Source organism: Tachypleus tridentatus, chromosome 7 (assembly GCF_004210375.1).
Source record: "Tachypleus tridentatus isolate NWPU-2018 chromosome 7, ASM421037v1, whole genome shotgun sequence".
NCBI classification, from domain to species: domain Eukaryota; kingdom Metazoa; phylum Arthropoda; class Merostomata; order Xiphosura; family Limulidae; genus Tachypleus; species Tachypleus tridentatus.
The window spans coordinates 174239303-174265005 of record NC_134831.1 but is presented as its reverse complement, the minus strand read 5'-3'; the positions used below and the strand labels follow the sequence as shown (position 1 = coordinate 174265005).

At 31.4% G+C, this 25703-nt stretch overlaps 1 protein-coding gene and 1 long non-coding RNA gene across 4 annotated transcripts in view; both read left to right on the top strand.

Annotated features, from left to right (window-relative positions):
- The window catches only part of LOC143257282 (uncharacterized), a 33821-nt gene extending 22954 nt beyond the window's left edge, over nt 1–10867 (top strand). The window contains exons 2-9 of the mRNA XM_076515723.1: nt 1019–1178; nt 1500–1579; nt 2350–2441; nt 5713–5806; nt 6456–6525; nt 7506–7542; nt 9592–9646; nt 10553–10867. Of these exons, the coding sequence (XP_076371838.1) occupies nt 2401–2441; nt 5713–5806; nt 6456–6525; nt 7506–7542; nt 9592–9646; nt 10553–10705 (450 nt within the window). The 5' untranslated portion in view covers nt 1019–1178; nt 1500–1579; nt 2350–2400 and the 3' untranslated portion in view covers nt 10706–10867. The remainder of the gene's footprint in view (nt 1–1018; nt 1179–1499; nt 1580–2349; nt 2442–5712; nt 5807–6455; nt 6526–7505; nt 7543–9591; nt 9647–10552) is intronic.
- A 4586-nt stretch (nt 10868–15453) lies between these two features.
- Nucleotides 15454–24547, top strand: LOC143258244 (uncharacterized). 3 transcript variants are annotated; one of them, XR_013032222.1, is made up of 4 exons: nt 15454–15615; nt 16308–16751; nt 23473–23638; nt 24187–24547. It is a non-coding gene; the product is annotated as an uncharacterized LOC143258244 (long non-coding RNA). The 3 variants fall into 3 exon arrangements; XR_013032223.1 differs by having other exon boundaries at nt 23473–23642; XR_013032224.1 differs by lacking the exon at nt 16308–16751.
- Nucleotides 24548–25703: the final 1156 nt, after the last annotated feature.

Genomic DNA, 25703 nt, shown 5'->3' with positions numbered 1-25703 from the left:
TATTTATTGGAAGTATTACGTACGATAAAGTTTAGCCCGAGTTAAACTAGCGCAAAAATGTACATAGATTGACAAAGGCTAAATTGATGTGAGTCCTAAAACAAAATGACCTGTAAATTTCGGTGTATGCGATAAGAATTCTTTTGTATTATTCTAGAAATCCCGTATTTATAGAAGTACTATTGCAATAAATATATTATTTTGAGAACATAATGTAGTATTTTTATGTAATAATATATAATATTGATTATTAAAAGTAATAAGTATCTGATGTATTTTTATAGAATCATAGCCAGCTTCCTGTACAAGTTGTTTATTTATTAAACTAAAGTTACGTATTATTATCATAACCTAGCTTTGCTGTTAGATGTATTTAACAAGAAAGCCTATTATATACAACAACCATTGACTGTGTAGAAGTGTTTGAAAATCTTTTAGTTAATTTTTGCAGGTTGATCTCTCTATGTACTGTTATTTTTTGTTCTACACCTGGAAACAAATCACGTGATTACGTAAGGCTAACTTTATTGGTTGATCAGAAAACTGTCATATGTTACCACAGACTGTGTAGAAGTATTGAACGTTTTTCAATTAATTCTTGCGTGTCTAGCTCTCAGATCAGAATCATGCCCGAGTTCACTTTAGGTGAAGATGCATAATATCCTGGTGGTGTAACTTACAAACTATCGACACCTGATTAGTTTACACTGCTGAAAAGAAATATTAATTTACAGAGTTAACTGAATCACATTATTGAACCATTAATAATTAATATCAAAACAGTTATATAATTAAAGGAAGTACCCTGTTACGTAAAACTTAAAAATTATTTATTATTACATACGAATGTATCCTATGTTTTTCGTGTTATCTTGATTACCACCTAACTACATATATCTTAGGGTGCCTGCTTAACTTGGTTAAAACACTGCAATTGTAACTATTATACACTTTATATTCCATAATAAAATAGTGTAATGTCATCGTTTATTAGTCACGTGGTTTGTGAATGTTGTAGGGAGAAAGGAAAGTTACAAAAAAAGACTAACATTGTAGGATGAACCTAACCAACCAATCAGAAACCAGAAGCTTTCCTGATTAACGAATCAGCAACCAGCTGTTTGTCTTACTGCAGCGCGAAGGTGATCTACAAACAGTTGGGAGTCCACTAATTCCTGGTAAGTCAACTATTCTGCATGACGTAATGTGATATATAAATGTATTTGAAAGAAAACTTAGGTGAAATGAACAAAGTTTAAATTTCTCATAAAAATATTATATTTATGTAAGAATATATAATTTGTTTATTGTGTTTCTCTCTCTTGCTATAGGCATTAAACTTGTGTTATTGTTTGATGGTTATTTATATTTAACGCAATATAATTAAAGCTGTGTGGTGTTTTTGCTGTTGTTTTGTTTTATCAAACTAACATTTTCAAACCGGAGCCATACATTGTTGGGACCTGAGAATAAAATTGTATGTTGCTGTTTGTTTCTAGATTACTTGTATAAACATATAGGATGGCAACCTCTATATCTACAGATAAGAAACTTGACCAGAAGGTGGCGATACTCACAGGTATGTAAAATTATATAATAAAAACATGTTGTATGTCTTCTTACCGTTTCAATTCTAACTGTACCTCTGATGCCTATTTCTGTAATGTTGATAAACTAAGCGTTCAATGTTTACCTGTTTGTTTAAAAGCGATGTATTTTTTCTTCTACTAGAAATTAAGATACTTAAGTGGATATCTAAATATTTAGGCGCTAGTTCAGGGATAGGTAGAGCCACTGCCGTACTGTTCTCACGCCTAGGAGCGAAGCTAGCGTTGACTGGAAGGAACCAAGAAAATTTCGCAAAATCTGCTGTAGAATGTGAAACAGTTTCACCTTATAATCTAATTGTTTGACCAAACCTGACATAACATAAAAGTATTTAATACATAATCTAATGGTTTGATTAAACATTATATAACATAGAAGTATTTAATGCATAATATAAATGTTTGATCAAACACAAGATACCATAGAAGTATTTAACACATAATCTAATGGTTTGAGTAAACATCATATAACATAGAAGTTTTCAGTAAATTAGAAATGTTTTCATAAAAAACCGGAAAAAAACGATAACACAATAATATAATAACACAAGCGGTAAATTTGTATAGCTATTATATAGCTGTGTTATATATTATTTAAGTACGAAATAATGTTCTTGAATTTTCTCTGTTACACAAATTACATCATACAGTAATTTAAGGTAAAAATTTAGTCTGATACACATAGCTCAGTATTATTATTAATTTTTTCTAACTTAAATGTTCACCTTCTTTTGTATTTCAGCCTTTGTGTATCGTCGGTGATTTAACTATAGAATCAGATATTGAACAGATTATGAAGTCAACAATTGATACCTATGGAAGACTGGATATTTGGTAAGTTTAGTTATTAGAAAAAAATATAGATTAACACATTACGTCTATAACGTTTTTCCGTTATTTTTTACGTGATAGTATGTGTTATTTCTTAATTACTTGTGTTGTGAAAGTACAGAAAATGGCCATTATTCCCTTCAAACTTTGCTTTTGTGACCTGAATAATGAAATTTAGAAATTAACCTATTTTATATGTAAAACAACATGTGAATCAAGATTTACATGTATTTATACTAAAGTTATATAAAATGAACAAAAGTGTTTAGAAGTCAGTAGTTTTATCGAGATTTGCGACTGTAATGTAAATCACTTTTACGTATCAGCCCCAAATATAGTATTCAATCATGTTTTCGTTATACGCTATTTGGTCACAAAAGTAAAGTTTGAAGAGAAAAATAGGTTTTTCCATCTACTTTAAGCATAAATAATTGGAAAATAACACTTTCTGCCCAGAAACAAAAAAGAAAAAAAATTTGTGACATGGTGTTACTATTACAAGTCAAAGTTTAAGCCTGGCGGACCCATTATTTAACAGGACTCCAAGTATAGAAAATAAACTAGTCCAGTTTTCAGATAAAGTATTTAAGCTTAGTATCTGTTTACCAATTTTTTATGTGTTATATTTACTTACGAGTTAATGTCCTACTTTTCTAATTATATATTGCATTATATGTAAAGTTGGTAGTTTTATTTATAAATAATAACCATCACGTGAGTTTTGTTAGAGTTCCTTCACTGAAAATATACATTGTCCAATGTGACGACCTAATTCTATGACCCAATACCAACTGCTCTTCCTTCACTTTGGTTATGTTTTGTAGAACCTTCCTGTTACTTTTCTGAGTCTAAATGTGGGTTCCTACTTAACCTACAAAGTATCAAGACGTTCTTGGGTTTCCTCTGTCACACAAACTACATATCGTTCTAGAATAGCCAGTGTTTTACTACTGTACTCAAAGCATTTCTTGTTTAACAATACAGTTAAATATTAAAAAAGTCCGTTCGTTGAGATGAAAGAGATGAAAATCTTTTCATACTTTAATAAACAGGAATAAGGACACATTCTGTAATGTAATATTCCCTGAAATTCATCTGTACTTGTAAATCACTTCTTTTTAATTGAAGTGACACAGTAGGATTCCAACCTTGGTGATTAGAAATCATGGAAATTCTTACTTAGATATAGATATATAATAACGATCTGTACTCACTAAAAGTAAGAGGTATGGAGAAAACAGAAATTATCCCATGCGAAGAGATCATCATAGCGCGTGTTGCCTAGTAACAAACTCAATCAGCTTCAGAAGTTTCAGTTATAACCCTAATAGCTACCAAAGCACCAGAAACCAAAATGTGTAAAATTCTGTGACACAGTTAACATTTTACATGTCTTTAATTTTTAATTCGTAAAGATAAAAAAAAATGGGAATGTAATGTTGGAACAGTAAAATGTGTTATTTTTGTTTTAGGTTAATAATGCTGGAATAGTAGCACTGGACTCAGCTAAAGATGGTTCTTTAGGGACACTAGATTTGGTGTGAAAAACCAATGTTCTGTGAGGGAGCTAGCATGTAGTAATTATATTCAGAAATAAGGAATATATACACATAACACACACACACACACACATATATTTCGGCAGACAAGGAGAGGACTGTGTGTATTTACTATTTGTATTCAATACTGTATGCACATAGTAGAATTTGTTTGTAGTTAAGCACAAAAACGATATGTCCTCTAATCATTCCAGGTTTCAAACCCCAGTTTCTAGTGTTTGAATTCTGTAGGCATACTTCTATGCCACTAGACGGTATATTGTACTTGTATAAAAAAAATGAAACATTGTACATTAAATAAAAACTAGCTGTGTTACTCAGTGTTGCAGAGTTTTCGAAAACAAAAAAACACCTTACTGTCTCTGTTTCCCGTTCCATATTTCGATAGGTAGCAAAATACTTTGTTTATTTATGAAAAAAAACATAGCGTTGATTTTGAAAATAAACCACGAACCTGTTTTAAATCAGAGCTTTCTCATAGACGATGATTTTCATTTTTTCTTCACTAGTAAGGATAAATAGGCCCTTATGGATAATATTTTGATTATCTTGTGCACGTATGAGTGTCCGTTTTAGTGAACAGGATAAGCTTAGTTTTATTTCCCCATCCCTCCTCATCCCTCCAGGATTATTAAAATTTCAAACTTAAATATTTATTTAATATTAAGCTCAATTTGCTTTAATGTTAATTTAATATATGTTTATGAATGCGATCCCACATTCACATTTTGAAATTAATGAATGAAACATGCTTTTAACAAAATACAATATATTACTTTATAATGTATCAAAGACAAAATCCACTTCCAGGTATTGAAGCATCCGGAAGAAAAAGTATAGAATAATATATATAAGTTGACTTGATTTTAATCTCATTTTACATAATAATTATTGTAATGTAAACTTTTCTCTTTTACATAGTATGTTTTATGGTAGACATTTTATATTTCATAAGTTAGCTTTACTGTTTCTTTTCCCAAACATACTAATTCTGTATATATCTCGTCTGTATGTGAATTAATTTTATGTTGCATTAGTAGCTGTATAGTTATTAGATTTAACTAAATTGGCCTGTAATTAAATATTAACTCAAACTTACCAAAAAATGCCAAGTCAGCAAAGAATTTATTCGTGATATTTATATATGTTAACGATAAAATTACTGCTTCGGGTAGCAGACGATAGATGCGTATATCAATATAAAATTGTTGTTTGCGCACCATCACATGTGAGAAATGTGACGTGCTCAGAGAATACATGAAAAGAACAATGAATCAAACAAGTAAACACATAGACTTGGAATATTATATGTACATAATGAAAGAACTTTATACGTATATTATATGTAGATAAGAAAAATATTGTGAGGCTAAATTTTAAAAGATTCAACCTCTAGTTTCTCATGAACTAATTTCGTTTTAGAATATTGTTTTTTCTATTAAAATAAAGCAATGTGTACCTTACGTCATAATTCGATATTAAATCTGCCTGAAATAAACTGTAGAATTAGTGGATATGGATAGTAAATAGTAATTTATAAACAATTTTCGTTAAGGAAAAACTCTCCAGGATCGTTGTAAAATAGTTCGGTCATAAAAAATATTTTGCAGACATATGCGACCGAACACCATATTGGTTTTGATAGTGACGTCATCTGTTGTTTTAATGGTTAATTTTAAAAACATTCTAAGTATTTTTCTTCTATGTCTTCCAAGTTCTGTGTACCACTTGACGATGCTAGCGTTTCCTCACCTGATTGAAAGTAAAGGTTCAATTGTCAACGTTTCAAGCGTTCTCAGCAAAAGGGGAGTAAGTAGTCTAATATGTAAGAGCTTGTTTGTTTGTTTGTTTTTGAATTTCGCACAAAGTTACTCGAGGGCTATCTGTGCTAGCCGTTCCTAATTTAGCAGTGTAAGACTAGAGGGAAGACGGCTAGTCATCACCACCCAACGCCAACTCTTGGGATAATCTTTTACCAACGAATAGTGGGATTGACCGTAACATTATAACGCCCCTACAGCTGAAAGGGCTAGCATGTTTAGCGCGACGGGGATGCAAACCCGCGAGCGCACGCCTTAACATGCTTGGCCATGCTGGACCAATATGTAAGAGCCAGTGAAAAATTACAGATTGTGGTTTGATTGAAACGTGGTACAGAATGATATATTTTTTTTCATTAATTTTCAAGGTGTAATTTGTTTTGTTTCACTTCTTAATGTCATGTTAATTTATCCCATAATTTTTATCACAGTCCTTTTTATGGCGAGTTTTTAACCATAAAATATTTTGGAAATTTCAATGTTAGCGACAAGTTTGGTCGTAATCCTATATAAACATGAAATACGTTAAACTTAATTGAAATTGCTTGACAGATTTAGTTAACTCTATTGTAGTTTCTAAAGCAAAACATGGCATATTTGTAGTTTTCATATTATAACAATTTTATCAATTTTTGTAGTGTGCAAGAACCCTGTCCAATTCCATGTCAAAAGGCGCTTTAGATCAGTTTACCAGAAGTGTGGCATTAGGTGAGTTTGTTAAGAAATACATAAATATTGAGAAACGAACATAGTTTTATATAAAAACATCTGGGACTGTTCATAAATTTTAAGTTTTATATCTTAAAGTAAGGTTTTGTTTATTTGTTCATTTACATCGTAAGATATAGATTTCTTCGTCTGAGTGATTAACTTATATTTCATCGTGAATATTGATCATTATATTTCCACGTACAAACAAATTATTATTTATACAAGTTTACCGAAATTAACCCTAAGTAACAGTTTTGAATCCTCGATTAATGAAGTATAATCCGTTAAACGTTCGTTAAAATGAGTTAACAATACCACTAGTTTGAATAGCACATTCAATTAATTAAAATCTTAAGTGTAAAATAAACGAATTGATTATATGGAATAACACACATTTCAGTCTGCATTTTCTGAAGATAATTTTTATTGGAACTTTATTTTCAATTTTATTACAGAATACGTGAATTCTATCTTAAGTCTTTAAGATTGTTGTTAGTGTAAGCCTGACGACTGACTGAAGAAATGTCAAATTCAACGTATGCTTACTTTCAGTATTAGTTTAAAGAGTTCGTAAAAATTCTGTTTTGCCCATTGTGTGAGAGTAATTGTCCTGCAACGTGAAAAAAAAGTGTAATATTACTACATCCATTTCAAAGTGCAACAGATTATTCTAAATAGAATTTACTTCTGTATTGTCGATACACTGTGTAATCACTATAAACGTTATCTTCGTTATTTATTATTTGCTAAAATAAGAGTAAGTATTCCTTAAAATAATCTCGATTATTTATTACTTTTTGAGCTATTTTTTGGTCTAAATATAATTACACCCTTTGAAACCTTTTCTCGATGTTCTTTTCATATAAAAATTGAAAGAGCTGGTACCAGTGTTCATATTAATAGCAGGGTAACGTAAACCATAGAAACAGATATTTATCACCGGTTGGATTGTCTTTAGAAATTTCTTATTTTTCCAGATCTTGCTCCAAAACAAATCAGAGTGAACTCAGTAAAGTAAGTATATTTTTATGTGTTCGTAACCTTTATTCAGAAAATTGTTTTAGGTATATATCAATTTTTATTTTGATTTATTTAAAACTGAGCTCAGTTTATTGTTTAACGTATTCGCATTGTGAATCTGATGTATTGGTGGAGAGTATTTTGTTTTGATATCATATTATGTCAGATATCATATACATGTTGCGAACGATGGTGTTTATCACAACGATCTTCTGTGTTCTATTTGAATAGCTGAGCACGCAAGACAACCTCAACATTCACTTTTATAATAACTGGAGAACAGGAACTAATCACACTGTCATTTACATTTCAAAACTTTACGTTACTTAAATAATATAAATGTAGATTTAGTGTATGTTATTGTTGAGTGACTCTTAACATGAATGAAATACTCAGGAATTACTTTTTGTGGTGGATGGTATAAGTAACTTAGAACTTTGACTCTGAGTGTTACCAGAGAATACATTTTTTTTTACTGTATAATATTTTTGAGTTGTTTAAAATTATGCTCCATAAAGAATGTTTGCGTTTTAAGAGCTCTTTGTTTATACACAATAGGAAGGGGAAGTGCTCTTTAGGCATTCAGGAAAAGAGATATCTTTCTTCTCCTATTTGGGGAATCTATGCCTTCTCAAGTCTCTTGCACTTGCCATCACTGACCTCAGGGTTTATGATTGGCAACCATAGATGATTCTACTATAGTTACCCAAGTGTTGGCGGTGGGCGTTGTTGATCAGTTTACGAGTTCAAAATTATGTACAGCTAATGAAGTTTTGTAGAGCTGTAAGTTTAGTTTGATGCTAAATTTGTAAAAAAATAGTCATCCAGTTTTGATCTATGTTTTTATTATCTGAAGACAGTTGATCAGTGAGAATTTTGATCTGTTTCCAGATCCGAAAGCAATACAATTATTTTTGAGGAGATACCCATGACCTGATAAATTAACAAAAAATGAAATTAACGTATTGTATGAATGCTTCACAAATTCTGGAGTACTGTAATCGCAACTGAACAAAAGTACGATTCATTATAAACAAGTTAAGATATTAGCTAAATATATATGCAAAAACGGCTCGTTTGGGTTGAGAAAATATTTTACAAAGAAGATCGATGACCGAAGAAGGTCGAAACGTTGTTCGCTCTTCTATGTAAACTATTTTCTCAACCCAAACGAGCCGTTTTGCATATATATTTCTACAGGTGGGTTTTCTCGACATCACTGAAGATATTAGTTATTCTCTATTGTTTGAATTATTAGTTACCCTGTTAATTTCTGTCGGAAAGATCTAACGTGTGAGATGTGATGCTGCTGAACACGTTCTGCACTATCAGCTATGGACTCGTGACGTGGTAGCACTCAATCCCGTTTCACAAATCAAAGATTCTATTAAATCCTTGTGTTGATGTGTACTACTTGCTATGTGACTTTCTATTAGCCAGTAGGTCAACACTACAAGCGTTTTGTCTGGTCAGTTAGGCTGATCTGATGCATAAGATACCATTCAGGTTGTGAGTAGCACTTCTTTATAAAAAATACACTTTGTATTTTTAGAAACGGTCTTCAAATTAGAGAAATATAGGAAGTTCGAAGAATGAAATTTTTAATTGATATACAGATTTCTTAGGACTTTCACATAAACACAAATAAAAGGTTTTCTGTGCATGATCATCAATATATTTGTAGTTTTCGACTGGACTTGAAGGAGGACAGCTGGGTAACACGTTAACAGCGCCCTCTATCAATCCTCTGGTAATTCACATGTGACATAGGCGATTCCCGGTGTCACACTCAAGACTATACATGTATTTCTTACTCAATTTATAAATGATAATTTAATATTTATATTTTTATTCAGTTTAGTTTTTCTTGTTAGTTTTATTTTTATTCTTCGTATTTCTAACAATTTGAACGTAAAATGGTCTTAATCTGTGAGACTTTATAAAGAATAGAATACTTTGGTTTTTTTTTTGCTCAATTAAATTTTGCAAGTAATGTTTCAAATATTTTACATGCTAATGTTCTCTACTTATTTTATTTTGCAGTCCTGGATTTATTGAAACAAATATATTGTCAACTATTGGATTAGACGCAAAGGAAGTATGTGAAAAGTGTATCAGTTTGTTGATATATAACTATAATACGATTTATTTAAAGTTAGAAAAAGTCACTAGATTCATAAAAAATACTGGTCACTCTTGTTAATTGAAATCAAAGATATAGTGTGAAGTCCAACATAAACTATTGGCATTTGTTAGAATATTGATGTTATTCTGTTTACCACTCTTTGGAACCCAAATGTTTTTAAGAATCTCCTAACCAACAAAGTAATGGATCCGTCAGCTATTCGGTTCATGAGTGCGTTTTCTTACAATTATGGCACATCTGTGCTATCTTCAGTCTTTATGAAGAGGAATCGAGCCGATGGTTTTTGGGCTGTAAATCCGAAGACTTACCACTGTCCTACCGTGGGACTGTTTCATCCATAAACAGTGTACAAAAATGCACATTTTTACTATTAATCGAGACCGTATATGTGGGGTTACGATAAACACAATACATTTCATAAACCTAAATTATTTCAGCATGGTTATCTAAAGGTATTAGAAATGTTTTTGTTTATTTACAAGAATTAATTGTTCAGTTTCAAGTTTTTCCTGATCTCAGAGCCCTGTTAGATAGCAGGCGGGTTTCTACCATACTGATAACAATCATACTGGTTTCTAATTCATTTAACATTTTAATACAGAATATAACGTGGCATAAATACATTTGTTTGAGAAACAAATTTTAATGAATTCGTATTTATTTGCATGTAATGTTAAGTTTCAATGTTATCAAGTGAAAAATAAGTGTATATATAAATTGTATTTTCATTTATATTAATAACTTATTCAACTAAACCGAAGGCATCAGAGAATCTTCTGGCAAAGAGCTGAAAATTATGTTAAGAGGGTATTTGGTGTATATGTCTAAAATAAATATCTTTAAATCTGTATATTACAGATAATGGAAAAAGCAGCCCAGTCATTTCCGCTTGGTCGTATAGGACAACCACAAGAGGTCGACAATGCAATCGCTTTTCTTACTTCAAACGAAGCTTCGTTTATAACAGTAGAAACCCTTGTGATAGATGGCGCTAAAACTGTCTCTTACTAATAAGTTTGCTTTTTGTTTTTCTTCTACAACAATAAAACCTAAGTTACTAATTTATTCCGTATGTTCTTTATTTGTGTGATGGTAGTTAAGGTGGTGATTTAACTGATCTAAGTCTATTGGTTGACTGTTCTGATCTTTCTAACATTTGTTTTTATTTTTGGTGTAAAACACATTTTTTGTCTTTAAATAAAACATTACTAATTCATTCCGTTCAGCCTCTAGTTATTAATTTTGAATAAAATGGTCATTAAGAACAAAATAAACCAAATATAATATTGCTTACATAAATTTTATATTAAATGGTACATCAGTTGGATGACATCAACCAAAGTATTCTATTCTAGATTAATTTCAGTCACAAATACTCGCTTACGTAAACAGTTTTTTCTGACATCGAAATAATGTTGGTGTTGTGTTTGTCAGTGTAGTTTTTACATAGTATAGACCTTAGTTTTGTACCTGGTTTTTGAATAAATTTAGTATTAACTGGAATGTCATATTTTGTTGCCAGTTTTTGCCAAATGTTGGTTATTTGTCTGCTTATGTCGGGAATATGTGATATGCAGCAGTAAATGGTTTCGTGATTTTTTAATTCCTGAGATATAATTCCTTTTGTTAGTTGCTTTTGTCTAGGTGTGTGCGTATAGTGTTTTCTACGGTTTGTGGAAGAAACTTATTGATGTTGATGAAGTATTGTTTTATTTTGTGTAAATCGTCGTTAATTTTATCTGGTGAGCATAGTTTTATGGATGTGTTTATTTGATTTCTTTGTATATTGAGTTTTTGTTTTGTTTCATGTGCTGAGTCCTAAGGAATGTATAGTCCAGTATGAGAGATTTTTCAGTAGATTTATTTTAAATTGTGCATCAGTTCTTGTAATTTTGAGGTTAAGAAATGATATTTAATTGCTTTCTTCATCTTTGCATGTGTAGTTAATGTTGGGATGTATAGAGTTAATGTGATTGAAAGAATTAAGTGTCTGTTCTGTAGATGTGAATCCCACAATCGTTTCGTCTACATATCTGTACTTGTATAGTGGTGGATGTAATGTTGTGTTAGTTGTATTTCAACTTGTGTTAAAACAAATATCGCCAGTTCTAGCCATTGAAAAACACCACACCAACATTCCATATAAAATACAATGTGATAACTGCCACGACTTCTATTGGAGAAACATGAACGTGTTTGAAACAGTTATATTCTGTGTGTCTTTGTAAGATTAAAAAAACGACAATTCAAAAAAGGGGAAATATCTTAAAAAAGTGAGGAGAGAAGCCTTTAAAAATATGAATCAGACAGAGACGCTAAACATGTAATTTGTTTTTATCACTAGGCCTATTCCAAACATATTTCTTCTACATTATCAGAGAGTTGCTATATGTTGCTGAATATATAGAGGGATCAAAATTGTTTCATTTTATATGTGAATCTACATAAACATTGTTATTATACACCTGTGAACAAACCACGTGATTAGTGAAAGCAAACTTTCCTGGTAGATGTAACAGATCAGAAAACTGTCATATGTAACAACAAACTGTGTAAAAGTATTGAGCTTTTCTCAGTTAATTCTTGGATGTCGATCTGCCAGATCAGAATCAAGTCCATGTTCACGTTAGGTAAATATACATAATATCCTGGTGGTGTAACTTACAAACTCTTGACACTCGGTCAGTTTACATTGGCGAAAAACAAATGTTTATTTTCAGAGATGGCTGAAATCACAATATTGAACCTTTAGTATTAATCTATTAGCCACTACCCATAATTCAATCATTCAGGGTCTTAAATCATATTTATAGATCTATAGTACAAACACAACACTTGTATTTACAACTCTAAATTACAGACACTACAATTATATTTGGAACTCTGTATCACAGACATTTCAATCGTATTCATAGTTCTATAGAAGAGACACTACAGTTGTACTTGGAACTCCACATTACAGACACTTCAATCGTATTTATAGTTCTTAATTACGGACACTAGAATTGTCCGTAATTCTAAAAGTGCAGATAGAAACATCAGCAGATTTCCGCGAGAAAATAAATAAGCATTCTGTTGTTGTAGAGCAAAAAAAATAAACTAAACGAAGTTTTATCTCTCTGTCTGTAACTTCTTTGTTTTAAATATTTTCCCGTTATGTGTTTTTATGTGTTTTTTTCTGTGAACAGTTAATTTATTTCTCCTTTCGTACTTTGTAAATAAACACCCCTGCAGGGAAACTAGATCACAAAATATAAAGCAGTGTCTTGAAACGTAAAGCAATTCAGAACCAAAGTGAGAAAGTTTAACAATATAACATACTTTTCATGTCTTTGTTGAAATATTTTACAAACTGTTTTATTTCGCTGTCACTAGATTTCAGGAGTTTAAGTCTAACTTCCCCCGATATTCCTTTAATTTTTACGATGTGAAAGTAGAACCTTTCACTGTGTTGGGAATAGCTCTAGAACCTGCACTAACAATTTTGTGACATGGCGTCCTTATCTATGCGATGTGCGGAGGAGTGTCATGGGGCATTAAGACGATCCTAAAAGGTCAACCAGACATGATGTATGTCTACGAGAAGGTTTTAAAGGTCATTGACTTAGAATATGGTATCTCGTTTAATGTTGCTTGTTAACTTGAGAATCCGAGGACTCCATTTTCGTACCTCACTCAAACGCCAGAGGTACTAAATTTGGCGCACGTGCTCCGTTACCTCATTAGGTGTCCTAATTATTTTTATTTATGAAAAAAAACACCACTTCTTCAGAGGTTATCTATAGGAGTGATTGAAGGATACAAATAATAACGGTGTGTTTGCTTTGAGTCGTAATGCGAATTTAATGACATCCTTACGTGAAACTTTCTCTTACCCTTCGTAGCTTAGAAATTTAAACTTTACTTTGTCAGGTAAAATGCTCTCGTGAAGCTTTTCAGAAATACTTCAGTTACAAATAGAATGATTTTTAACATAAAATTTATTCACTCCTAAAACAATCAAAATTCTGAAACAGTTCAAGGTTTGTTGAGAGCTTCAACACTATCGGTAATTATCGACGGTTTGAAATTGACAGAACGAATTATTACTGACGGTTTGAATTAAATTGTGTGAATTTTTATTGTTTAAAATTAGGATTACATAATTGACACTCCCGATGGCTCAGCTTTAAATGTGATGGATTATAACACTAAAACTAGGTTTTCAATACCCTTGGTGGACAGAGCACAGTTAGCTCATTGTGTAACTTTTTACTTAATAACGAAGTCTGTGATTGTTTACATCATATTCAATTTTATTAATAATTTCTGTAGATTTATCTTGCAATAAATTTCTACATGAGTAACCAGGCATGTAAAGCTGGTGGGAACACTTAAAGCTTATTTTTGAAAATTTTGCCCTCCCGTGCTTCCATTCACTACCATTTTGCCCAAACTGTTTGCGAACTTTCACGTTTCCCACCACTACCACCTGAGATTACATCTACGTAATCCCATCGCTTGACCTAAAAAAAAGACACAGATGAAAACTGCATTTATTAAATACTGTGCGAATTCCATCAATTGTCTGAGGCACTTGTTTAAAAAATAAAAATGCTATGTTATTATTCATATTAGTATTATTAAACGGCTAATTTTTAGCATGTTAATATATATTTGGCTTTTCCGCTCAGAAAACAATTTTGTAGAATAAGCAAAAATTTAACATTTACTACTACCCGGACTTTTATTTAACTGCAACATTAAAAATAAATACACGACTCTAGGTCGAAAAATTAAACACTGGCATAGTTACTGTTTGTTAGGCTCGGCATGGCCAGGTGGATTAAGGTGCTCGAATCGTAATCTAAGATTCGCGGGTTGTAATCCCAAACGCACCGAACATGCTCGCCCTTTCAGACATGGGGGCGTTATAATGTGTGGTCAATCCCATTATTCGTCAGTAAAATAGTATTCCAAAAGTTGGCGGTGGGTGGTTATGACAAGTTGCCTTCCCTTTAATCTTACACTGTTAAATTAGGAACGGCTAGTGCATATAGGTCTCGTGTATTTTTGCGCGAATTTCAAAGAAATTGTCTGTTAACAAAATTATTTTGTATCATTTGTTTGTTTTAAAACACTCAGGTAACAACATGATGAAGAAAAGTAGAGTATTGTTGTTTTTGTTTTTCTACTTCCGAAACAAATACATTTTCTTTTCTATGTTTTATACTAATAAATAAATAAATGGCTAATAAAATATTATTCATGCACTATTAAAATATGATTTTAGCTTTTGCTTCAAATAGAAAAATGATAACATATATTTTATCATTTTTAAAGTTACACAAGTCCAAAGTTATGAAAGTAAACAAAGAAATGTTTTGATTCACCCAGCTTGTACTGAAAACAAATAATAACCCGATAATATATTTAAAAAAAATCATTAGATACGTTTCATCAATTTTCTATTAATAAAATTTATGTAACTCTACTTAAAAATAAAATATTACTTTAGATGAGCATTTATATAACTCAAATACAAAAAGCGAAATTACGTTAGATATTCGTTTTTAATTATCAAAATAAACATTAAGGTATTCCTTTTTACAAATATTGAATTAAATTCGATGTCCATTGATAATTATTAAAGTTTAACGTTTACATAACTCTATTTCAATATACAAATTAAGTAATATACTGGTTAATAACTATTATTAATCAATGTTTATTGGCTTATTCGTTATGTGTTTATAATATTTATCTTAATTTTGGGTTAGTGAGAAGTGTCGTAACGTGTCAGTGTCGTCTTTTTTACCTGTGAAAAATGCTAAATTAAGTAACCCTGAAGTCAGTAGACGAAGTTCAGGTAGCCCATTGTGTAGTTTTACACTGAAAAAATAACAAGAAGCTAAAGCCGAAATTGAAGCTTTGATTGTCTGGTAAGTGACACTAAAATCCCATCCATTTTGTGGTTCGTTCAGAATATAATTATTTCTAAACTAGTGATTTAATTTTAAAATGGTGGCAAATTACTAAATTGTTGTACAGTTCAACCTCCTGTATCCTGCTTTAGGCCTTATTTACATACTTGTGCAGTCAGTTTTATTTTAATATTGTGTTGTCGTTTTTAACCTTATCAACTAAATAACTAAGTTATTTGCTTTATTATATCACTAGTTCTTATTTCTATTATCACACAAATCTATAGTTAGTTTAATGAACAATATTATTATTAGGCTTAGTCTTAACACATTTGATGTATAGGCGTCCTAAAGTATCTACAACAGGCAGTTGAAATCTATTCAGTTAAATACTCTGCCTAAAAAATCTATCAGATAAGTAACATAATTATTTATAGCCTCATATATCTAATAGTAATGAAAAAATCTCTTGTAAGTTCTTATAACATAACATGAAGTAAATTATTAAGATACTATTGTGAACGTTTGCATAATTTTTAAATAAAGGTAGTTAAAAAGTGGGATATGTTTCCATGACGTCGCATGGTATGGAATAACATAAGTTACAGAATTAGTACAAAAACGATCTGAGTTAAAAGAAACAAACAGAACAACTTGTAGTGAATATCAAAAGAAGGAATTTCACTGATATGATATTCTATTTCATGTAGGTGGACTGGGTGACAGCCAGTAAACGTACTCTAATGGTGTCGAGCATTTAAATAGCCGTACGTTATTTTTCAGTTCCTGATAAGTATAATATATTTCTCTAACGCTCTGAGAGCTTGTCCTTACAAGTTTGGTGCAATGGTTTTTTGTGGTGATCTAATTGCGTAAAGCTGTTCTGAACACGATACTTGCCGTTCTGAGGACCCAGGAACCGAAGATATAAGGCGCTAAGTTATAAACTGTATTAATTTAATCATACCTGGATGATGGGAATGACCCCGCCCCTTTTGTTTTGCACCAGCTGTATTTCTTGAACACTTACAAAAAGCAGGGTCACTATCACCCGTCTCCACTGAGAGTCTTGAGACATAGTTATTACTGTACTCTGTGGTCTGTACTAAGAAACAGTTAAATTACTCCGTGACGTTTTTCATTAGTTACTTACAGTAAGTATTAACTAAGTATTCTTATCTTATAATTCTATTCCACTAATTTATTACATTATGTTCCACTGCATATAAAGCAACAATCGGTTAAAGTTTGTATATACAATATAAACAACACTTTATTGCTTTACGTTTTATTTTATAATTTTTAAGAACATTTTAATTATTTCTAATTTCCTTATTGTTTTCTCAATTGTATTATCATATCTCACTACCAGACGTGGACAATTAATTAAATACATAACAAGAGTGAAATGCTGACAATTGTTAAATGATGGGATGAAAACACAGTCTCTTAATTCTGTTCCAAAAATACTTCAGTTCATCACGTGAAAATGTTCCCACTTCTCGAAAACAGTTTTAAGCCTACTTTTTTGGGTGGATGGGGGGAGTACTAGCTCTCACTTTATTAATGTAATTTAATTAATAACTTATTTAAATTTTCACAATGCAACTATTGAAGCATTTGATACCAAACAAATAATCTGAAATTGTCTTTTAAGCTGTATTAACTTTAAATACATTATTTTGTTAACCTGGATTCGAACCCGGCACTTTTCTACAACCGAACGTTTGTTAGTAAATCACTTTGCTACGATAATATGAATTCTTCACTAAAATTAAGAGTAATTAGATAAGACATGTATAAACCAACCTTATCTCTCTCTTGCTATAAACAATGTGATTTGGTTGTTACTTCTGTAAAGTTTCAGTATTTAACAGAAATGGTGAATAGGTGGACGTGATAGAATTTCGCGCAAAGTTACACGACGGACACATGCGTTAGCCATCCTCAAAGTAGCAGTCTATGGCTAGAGGGAAGGCAACTTTTGAGCTGCTCTTTTTCCCAACAAATAGTTGTATTGACTGGCATATAATAATTCTCCCACGGCTGCAAGGGCGAACAGATTTAGTGAGCTGCGGGGATTCGAACCCGCAACACTCCGATTGTGAGTCAAGTACATAAACCACCTGGCATTGCCGGGTTTTCAAAACATGAGAGTTAGCAGAGTGCATGTTGTTTATTTAGTTTCGCTCAGTTTACAGTTAGTTAAGATCTGCTAGTAAGATCCTTTGTGATAACCCAAAGTACCATATAATTCCTCTTTTTAGACACGAGGGCGACCCTCATGCGTTATCTTAAGAGTTGAGAATGAATATCAGTTTGATTCCAGTTTCTCTTTTGGTAATTTCATTTTTTTGTTATTATTATTTCTTCAGCTCGGATTCGCTGTCGTTAGGCGAGTAGTCCACTGTCTGAGATACAGGGTTGAACTATTAGCACTGTTTCGTGTAGTACACTTCAAACTAACAACAGTATCTCGTTAGTTACCATTGTCTCTCATCTCTTCTTGCTTCCATGACTTAATACATGTTGTTGAGGCAGAGGAATATATTTGAAAATGTAGGATGTAGGGTTGTCTAAAAGACTGATATATTTTTTTTGTAATTACCTTTATTTGGTTAGTTAAAAAAAATTAAAACAGCAAATTGTAAGGAACAATTTTTAATGTTTTACAGATTTGTTTAATAGTCATTACTGAAACACTGTATTAATTAAACATAATTTATCATAATTTAATACGATCTCACTTTCGACTTGGAACACGCGGTGTGATTCTGTTTTTACGTCTCGAAAATGTTGAGGTGCCATTTTGAGAAAACGTTTTAAATATAATACCTAACACAAAGAGAGGATATAAGAAGTAAGGGCGAACCCGGTGGTTTCTGGGGAAAATACTTTTAATATCACAAAACCCCTAACTTTACCAAAGTTGGAGATTAATAGTATAGTAACCTGTTTTACTCTCCCTCTTGTTGTAACTGACCATGGTTAAGGTTTCGTTTTACACAACAATGTTAAAAATGTGTAGTTTTATCGTTTCCTGTAAACCCCACAAAGGCAGGCGGTGGTTTTGAGAGAGTTGGTAAATAAGTCATAAATACGTGTCATAACAACCACAGTATAAGACGAGAAAAACGAGGTAAGGAAAAACACAAGAATGATGAATCAGCATTGTTTTCTTTGGTGTATTTATTCACCGTGAAAATAGAAGAAAAACTATTAATAACTATTTCTGAAATACAACACACCAGTTGCAGCAAAAGGTTATTACGACAGGTCACATAATAACTTAAGTCACAAGAGTTTGATACAATCCTGTTCAACTTGTATTTCTTGTTACACGCGATAAAACAACCAGATGGTTAAGGTTAGAAAATTTACACAATTGTTTCGGACGTTACACTTTTCAGTTCGTCAGTTACAGATAATATGAAATCGTCTCATTGTGCATTAAAACACAAACTGACCAACAGGATGACTCAGGAAAGATTTAATTTTCTTAAAAAATCCGATTAGTTAAAGTATGTTTATGGTATTTATATTTATTTGTATTACTATACGGTAAAAGTATTGTTTGAATAGAATAATAGTTTTTCTTGAGCAATAAATACTTTGATTCATTAAAATTAAATACTTAGAGTCTGTATTGGCTAACCGTAGTTCTTAGAGTTAAAAAGTTGACTTATTTGGCTTTTTAAAAGTGTGATTTTGCGCATTCTTTTTATGAAACGGAAAATTAAAAGTTTATCACTAGTTGGTCATGCGTCGTTCACGATGCGAGACATTAACATCTGAGCTTTTTCACATTAGTAGGCTGTTATGTCATGAATAATACGATAACACACGGATATATCCTAATTAAATAGTAATCAGTGAAGCTGAATATTAAACATTTTTGTTTCCTACAAGAGAAGTTAATTAAAATTAAATGTACACAAAAAAACACAAGGGATTTAGGCTAAGGACTTAAAATGAGTTTTCTTTAAACACTGGTTACAATTCGGAATGACGAGAAATCCACTTGAAGTGAAAAATTATCTTAGGACGGCTGGTATGTCTCTTAAAACTTACAAATAAATCGGAGAACAACGTTTTGACATTCGTAGGTCATCTTCACGTTGTTACACGTACCAGCACACCTAACATTCTGGATACAACTCGCAACTACTTCGTTCTTGTTGTTGGATGAATATTTACAATTTTATAAGTTATTAAGTGAAAACATAATTTCATAGTTGATCACATTCAAGTAATTTCACTGATACCGAGAAAATAATGTTTGTTTGTTTATAATTATTAATTTAAAGTATAACATACTAAAAGTGTGACGGTTACAGTTAAATAATTTAATTTGTTTTGGTTTTTGTACTAGATCACAAGCTTAGACGTTGAAGTGTTTTTCAATAATAGATTGAACCAGTGTCTTATATCGGTTGTATAATAGGTTGAACCAATACCTCATGTGGTTTGTATATTATGTTGAACCAATGTCAGATATGGTATATATAACAAGTTGAACCAACGCCTGGATTATTGATTGATAATAAGTCATTATTATACGTAAATACTGAAAGTTTTGCGGGTTTTGGCTTTAGAAAGACAAATGTATCCTGAGTTTCAAGCGTCATTCTACTTTAAAGATGTTCTCCACTGTGATTGTAAAACTTTGAACACCAATATTTTGCTACTGTTCGACTCTTTTTCTTTGTATTTGGAAAGTATTTATGTTAATTAAACAATTTTTTATCACTATCCTTTGTACCAGCCACAAAAGATATTTCTTCTGGTCTTTCATCTTTATACTTTTGAAGATAGGCCTAACACCTTTTGTTGTTAGAAATTCTTATTAATTTACCCTTAATGTCATTAGTTATCCAAACATTCTATATCCCTGTCCACTTTATAGTTAAGTAATCTTTGTTTACTTTTTTACTTCAACTCTTTTACGTTTTTCTTTTAGAGCAGGTTAAAGATAAATTGTCTTCTGTTTACCCCTGGCTCTTTGTGTTATCACCACCATTTAGTATCTTCTCCTTGGTGTTATACTGATTGACTGCCATGCAGACAACAGTCCTTTATACATTTTAGTTGAAGTATTTTAACAGATTAAAAGTAAATATGTGTCCTCTTTGTGTGTGAATTCATATAATGGAGATCATACTGATATTATGTTTGTTTAGGAAATCTAGTTCAAGGTGAGAAGGTTACATGTTACAGTATGTGTTTTTCACAATTTTCTGTCTTAACGTAATTAGCCCTGATGCCTTATATATATATGAAATATTTTTAGTATACTGTTCATGTTGTATAAATATCTTGGTTCACTTGCAGGTGTCTGTTGTATGCAAAGGTTAAACTTTTATAGATCTTTATTTTACATTTCTTTTTATTAACTTTTTTCTTGAACAAAATACACCTGTGTATTTCATTTAACTGTAGCAACACAATGTGGGTTGTATTTGTATAAATGGGGTGTTTTTTAACGAGGACAGAAACACGACCTTTCCAAACAGAGATGTAATTATAGTCAAGTTATACTATTAAACTATTTGTGCTTCGAACACAAAATGTGAAAGTCACTTCAGCGTTCATTACTACAAGAAAGATTCTTGCTAATTTCTACAAAACTATGACTTATTTATTATCAGCGGAAACAGTAATGCGTTACGTTAGTAAAGAGAAGGTATTTGTGTGTTTTCTTATAGCAAAGCCACATCGGGCTGTCTGCTGAGTGTACCGAGGGGAATCGAACCTGTAATTTTAGCGTTATAAATCTTTAAACTTAACGCTGTGCCAGCGGGGGACTAATCACAAGATAGAAATATATTTTTAATAAGATGATGTAGATGAAAGATAGTATTCTACTCTTTACACTGAATATTAAGAATGTTGTTTTATCTTGATTTACAACTGTAAAAATAGTTCTAACCAGACGAATATCGAAGATTGTGCATTTCGATAAACGCGTAATACAAACTTTATCAACACTTTATTTTTATATTTTATTAAACACTAATCTGTAACTACAAAATACTCTGAACCAATAATGATACTTTTCCAAACATATGACAATTTAATAATTATTTAACAATTTTACTCCATATCTTAACAATACAACGTTTTGAAATTGTTAGACAACCAGTAAGTGACACAATGCCTTTATTCTAGGTTTAAAAGAAGTTTTGGGTCACAGCTATTTGAATATAACCGACTCGACTAACAAAAATAACTTGGCAGATCATTAGGTTTTTAAATTTAAACGGTCTTTCGGCGTAACCAGGAACTATCAATTCTATTGTTCCTGCTTGTCAAATTTAGGTTTAACATTTTAGTGACAAGGTTGTGTTTTTTAGATTTAATTTTTCAGTGTATAAGGTGGGTTTTTAACTTCAACATTTTAATGGGCAAGAAGTTTTTAATTAGGAATTGATTATAAAGGATCTGAAGTAACACAGTGTTTTGTCGACTATGGTGTATGAGTTTTATTTATAATAAAGTCACATTGAGTTATCTGCGGAGTCCAGCGACGAGAATCGAACTCATGATTTTAGGGTTGTAAACTCGTTGACTTATCGCTGTACTGGCGGTGGACGTTTACAACTTGGATTTTATTATAAAGAATCTGGATTAACAGGTAGTTTTTAATTATAAATTATGGTTTAAATATTGAAATTACTTCTGATATTCGGACATTTTGTGATTGTGGAAATATGGAAACAGGATGAAAGACGGAGATCCTGTCTTTGAATTATAATCTTTTACATTTGCAGGAATTTCAATTTAAAGTTATTCAAACTTACTTAAACTGTAGAAGGCGTGGCATGGCCTGGTGGTTAAGGGTCGTGTGTTCGAATCTCTGTCACACCAAACATACTCATCCTTTCAGCCGTGGGGGCGTTATAATGTGACCATCAATCTCACTATTCGTTGGTTAAAGAGTAGCTTAAGAGTTAACGGAAGGTGGTGATGACTAGCTGCCTTCTCTCAAGTCTTATACTGCTAAATTATGGAGGGCTAGCGCCGATAGCCTTCGTATAGCTTTGCGCGAAATCCCAAAAGAAACAAACGATCGGTCTCTCTAACAAAGCTTTCGTAACTCTCTTGTTAACACCTTGAGAGTGTTACTTGTGGTTAGTATAAACAGGAACGTTTCTCAACATCTCTCTCTTCTCAGAGAATCGTCGTTATATTATCATTTTTTAATATTTTTTGTGAATGTAAGTCACATTTCTCCTTAATACTAATAATTGAGCAATACTTGATACATTTGAATTGTCGCAAAATGCTTCAATAAACATTATATAGATTCTTTAATAAATCAGGTAAATCATACAGTGATCTTTAATAAACACAAGACATAACTAACACTTCCAATTAATGTTTAAAGTCTAAATAAAGATTTAAATTATTAATTAACCATATGACCTACCACTATTGGTTTATTTGGTCGTAATTATATTTATTATCATATCTATGGTGTCAAAGTGTATTTCCACTTGAAAAACAAATATTATCTAATGCCAACACTATAGATACTGAGTAAAAATGTAAATCAATACATGTACATATTATTAAGATACGTTCATACGAAACTCAAAGGCCTTAAATTTCTGGGAAGTAAAGTACATCTGATAGACAATAGTATTATTTATTTTTATTGGTCTATTAATATATATTTGCAATATCTGACTAACAAGTTATTTTGCAAGCTTAATGCATGTATATTATGTTTCTAAATGTTCTTGTTATTAAAATCATTTTGATTCAATCTTAGTATGTTAAATTTTAATTCCTCATTTTCTGTGGACTTCTGATAATTTTGTTGTATTATATGTTACGTAATCCTAATCGTGACCCTTACCCTCTATATTACAGGTTTAGATACCCTCCAACTGTGTTACATCTGACTATCTTCAGTCTTCGTGAAGAGGAATCGAACTGATGGTTATTGGGTTTTGAATGCGAAGTCTTACCATTGCCTTACCATGGGACAGTTTTTTATATGAACAGTTTAGAAGAATGTGCTTTTAATGTTGATCATGTCGGTATATGTGGTGTTATGATAAACACAATACATTTTATAAAACTAAAATATTTCTCCATGATCATCAAAAGGTGTTGGAAATGTTGTTTTTAGTTATTTACAGGAATTAATTGTTCAGTTACAAATTTGTTTGTTTATCTAATCTCAAGGTTCTGTTAGATAGTGTGTGTGTTTGTACCCTACTGATAACAATCATACTGGTTTATAATTCATTTGAAATTTTAATACTGAATATAACATGGCATAAATACATTTGTTTGAGTAATAAATTTTAATGAATTCGTAAAACCTACAACAGTCATTGAAGTTTCGAAAATCAAACCAGAATAAAAACTAACCGGGGATATTTATTTTAAACCTTACACCAGATACACACTTACCATAATTTTCAACTGCATTACAGAAGTTTCTCTGATCTGTTCGAGTTAGTTGAATAAGTTATAAATATATATGTAAGTACAATTTATATATACACTTAACTTTCAATTTTTAACTGAAATTTAACTTTAGATGCAACTAAATATCTTTAAATCTGTATGTTACAGGTTATGAAAGAAGCAGCCAAGCTATATCCGCTCGGTTGCACAACACAACCGCAAGAGGTCGCCAATGCAATCGCTTTTATCGCTTCTGACGAAGCTACGTTTATAACCGGAGAAACCCTGGTGATAGATGGCGCTAAAACTGTCTCTTACAAATAAGTTTGTTTTTTTGTTTTTCTTCTGCAACAGTAAAACCAAAGTTACTAATTTATTCCGTATGTTCTTTATTTGTGTGATGGTAGTTAAGGTGGTGATTTAACTGATCTAAGTCTATTGGTTGACTGTTCTGATCTTTCTAACATTTGTTTTTATTTTTGGTGTAAAACACATTATTGCTTTAAATAAAACATTACTAATTCATTCAGTTCAGCCTCTAGTCATTTATTTTGAATAAAATGGTCGTTAAGAACAAGAGAAACCAAATGTAATATGTTTTATAGAATTTTTATATTAAATGGTACATCAGCTAGGTGACATCAACCAAAGTATTCTATTCTAGATCAATTTCGGTCACAAATACTCGCTCACTGGAACAGTTCTAACATAGAAATACTACTTTTGTTGCAGCGTGTCTAATGGGGAGTCAGTAGTTTTATAGATCAGTTGAAAAACTTGAACGTGTTTGAAACGGTTATATTCTGAACAATCAAACGCTGGCCTGTATTGCTGGATAAAAATGTAGTACAACAGAGTGATTTGACTGCGTTCAAAATATTTAGAATGTTACATTTCTATACAATTTTCGAGTATTTATAGTTCTTCAGAAAGAAACTGCAGTTGTATATACAACTCTGTGTAATAGAAACTTCAATAGTGTTTATACTTGTATCGAATAGATGCTACAATTGTATTTACAAATAATATGTTACCTTAGTTTGTAAAATATTATTCTTCGCCTGGGAACAAACCACGTGGTTAATAAAAGCTTTTTCTGCTGGTAGATCAACATAACCAGAAAGTTTCCATATGTTGCTGACTGTATAGAGGGATCGAAATTGTTTGATTTTATACGTCAATCTACACAAACATTGTTATTCTACACCTGGGAACAAACCACGTGATTAGTGATAGCTAACTTTGCTGGTAGATGTACCAGACCAGAAAACTGTCATATGTAACAACAAACTGTGTAGAAGTGTTGAAATTTTCTATGTTAATAGTTGCAAGTCGATGTCCTGGAGTAGAATCAAGCCAGTGTTCACTTTAGGTGAAGATACATAATATCCTGGTGGCGTAATATACAAACTATTGACATTCTGTCAGTTTACATTGTCGAAGAAAATATATTAATTTACAGAGATGGCTGAAGTCACAATATTGAACCTTTAATATTCAATCGTTAATATTCAAACTTTAGTATTAATCTATCACCCACCACCTGCAATTCAATCAATCTGGTACTTCACTCGTTTTCATAGCTCTATAGTTCAAAAACTACAATTGTATTTACAACTTTATATTACAGACACTTCTATCGTATTCATAGTTCTATAGTATAAACACTACAATAATATTTACAA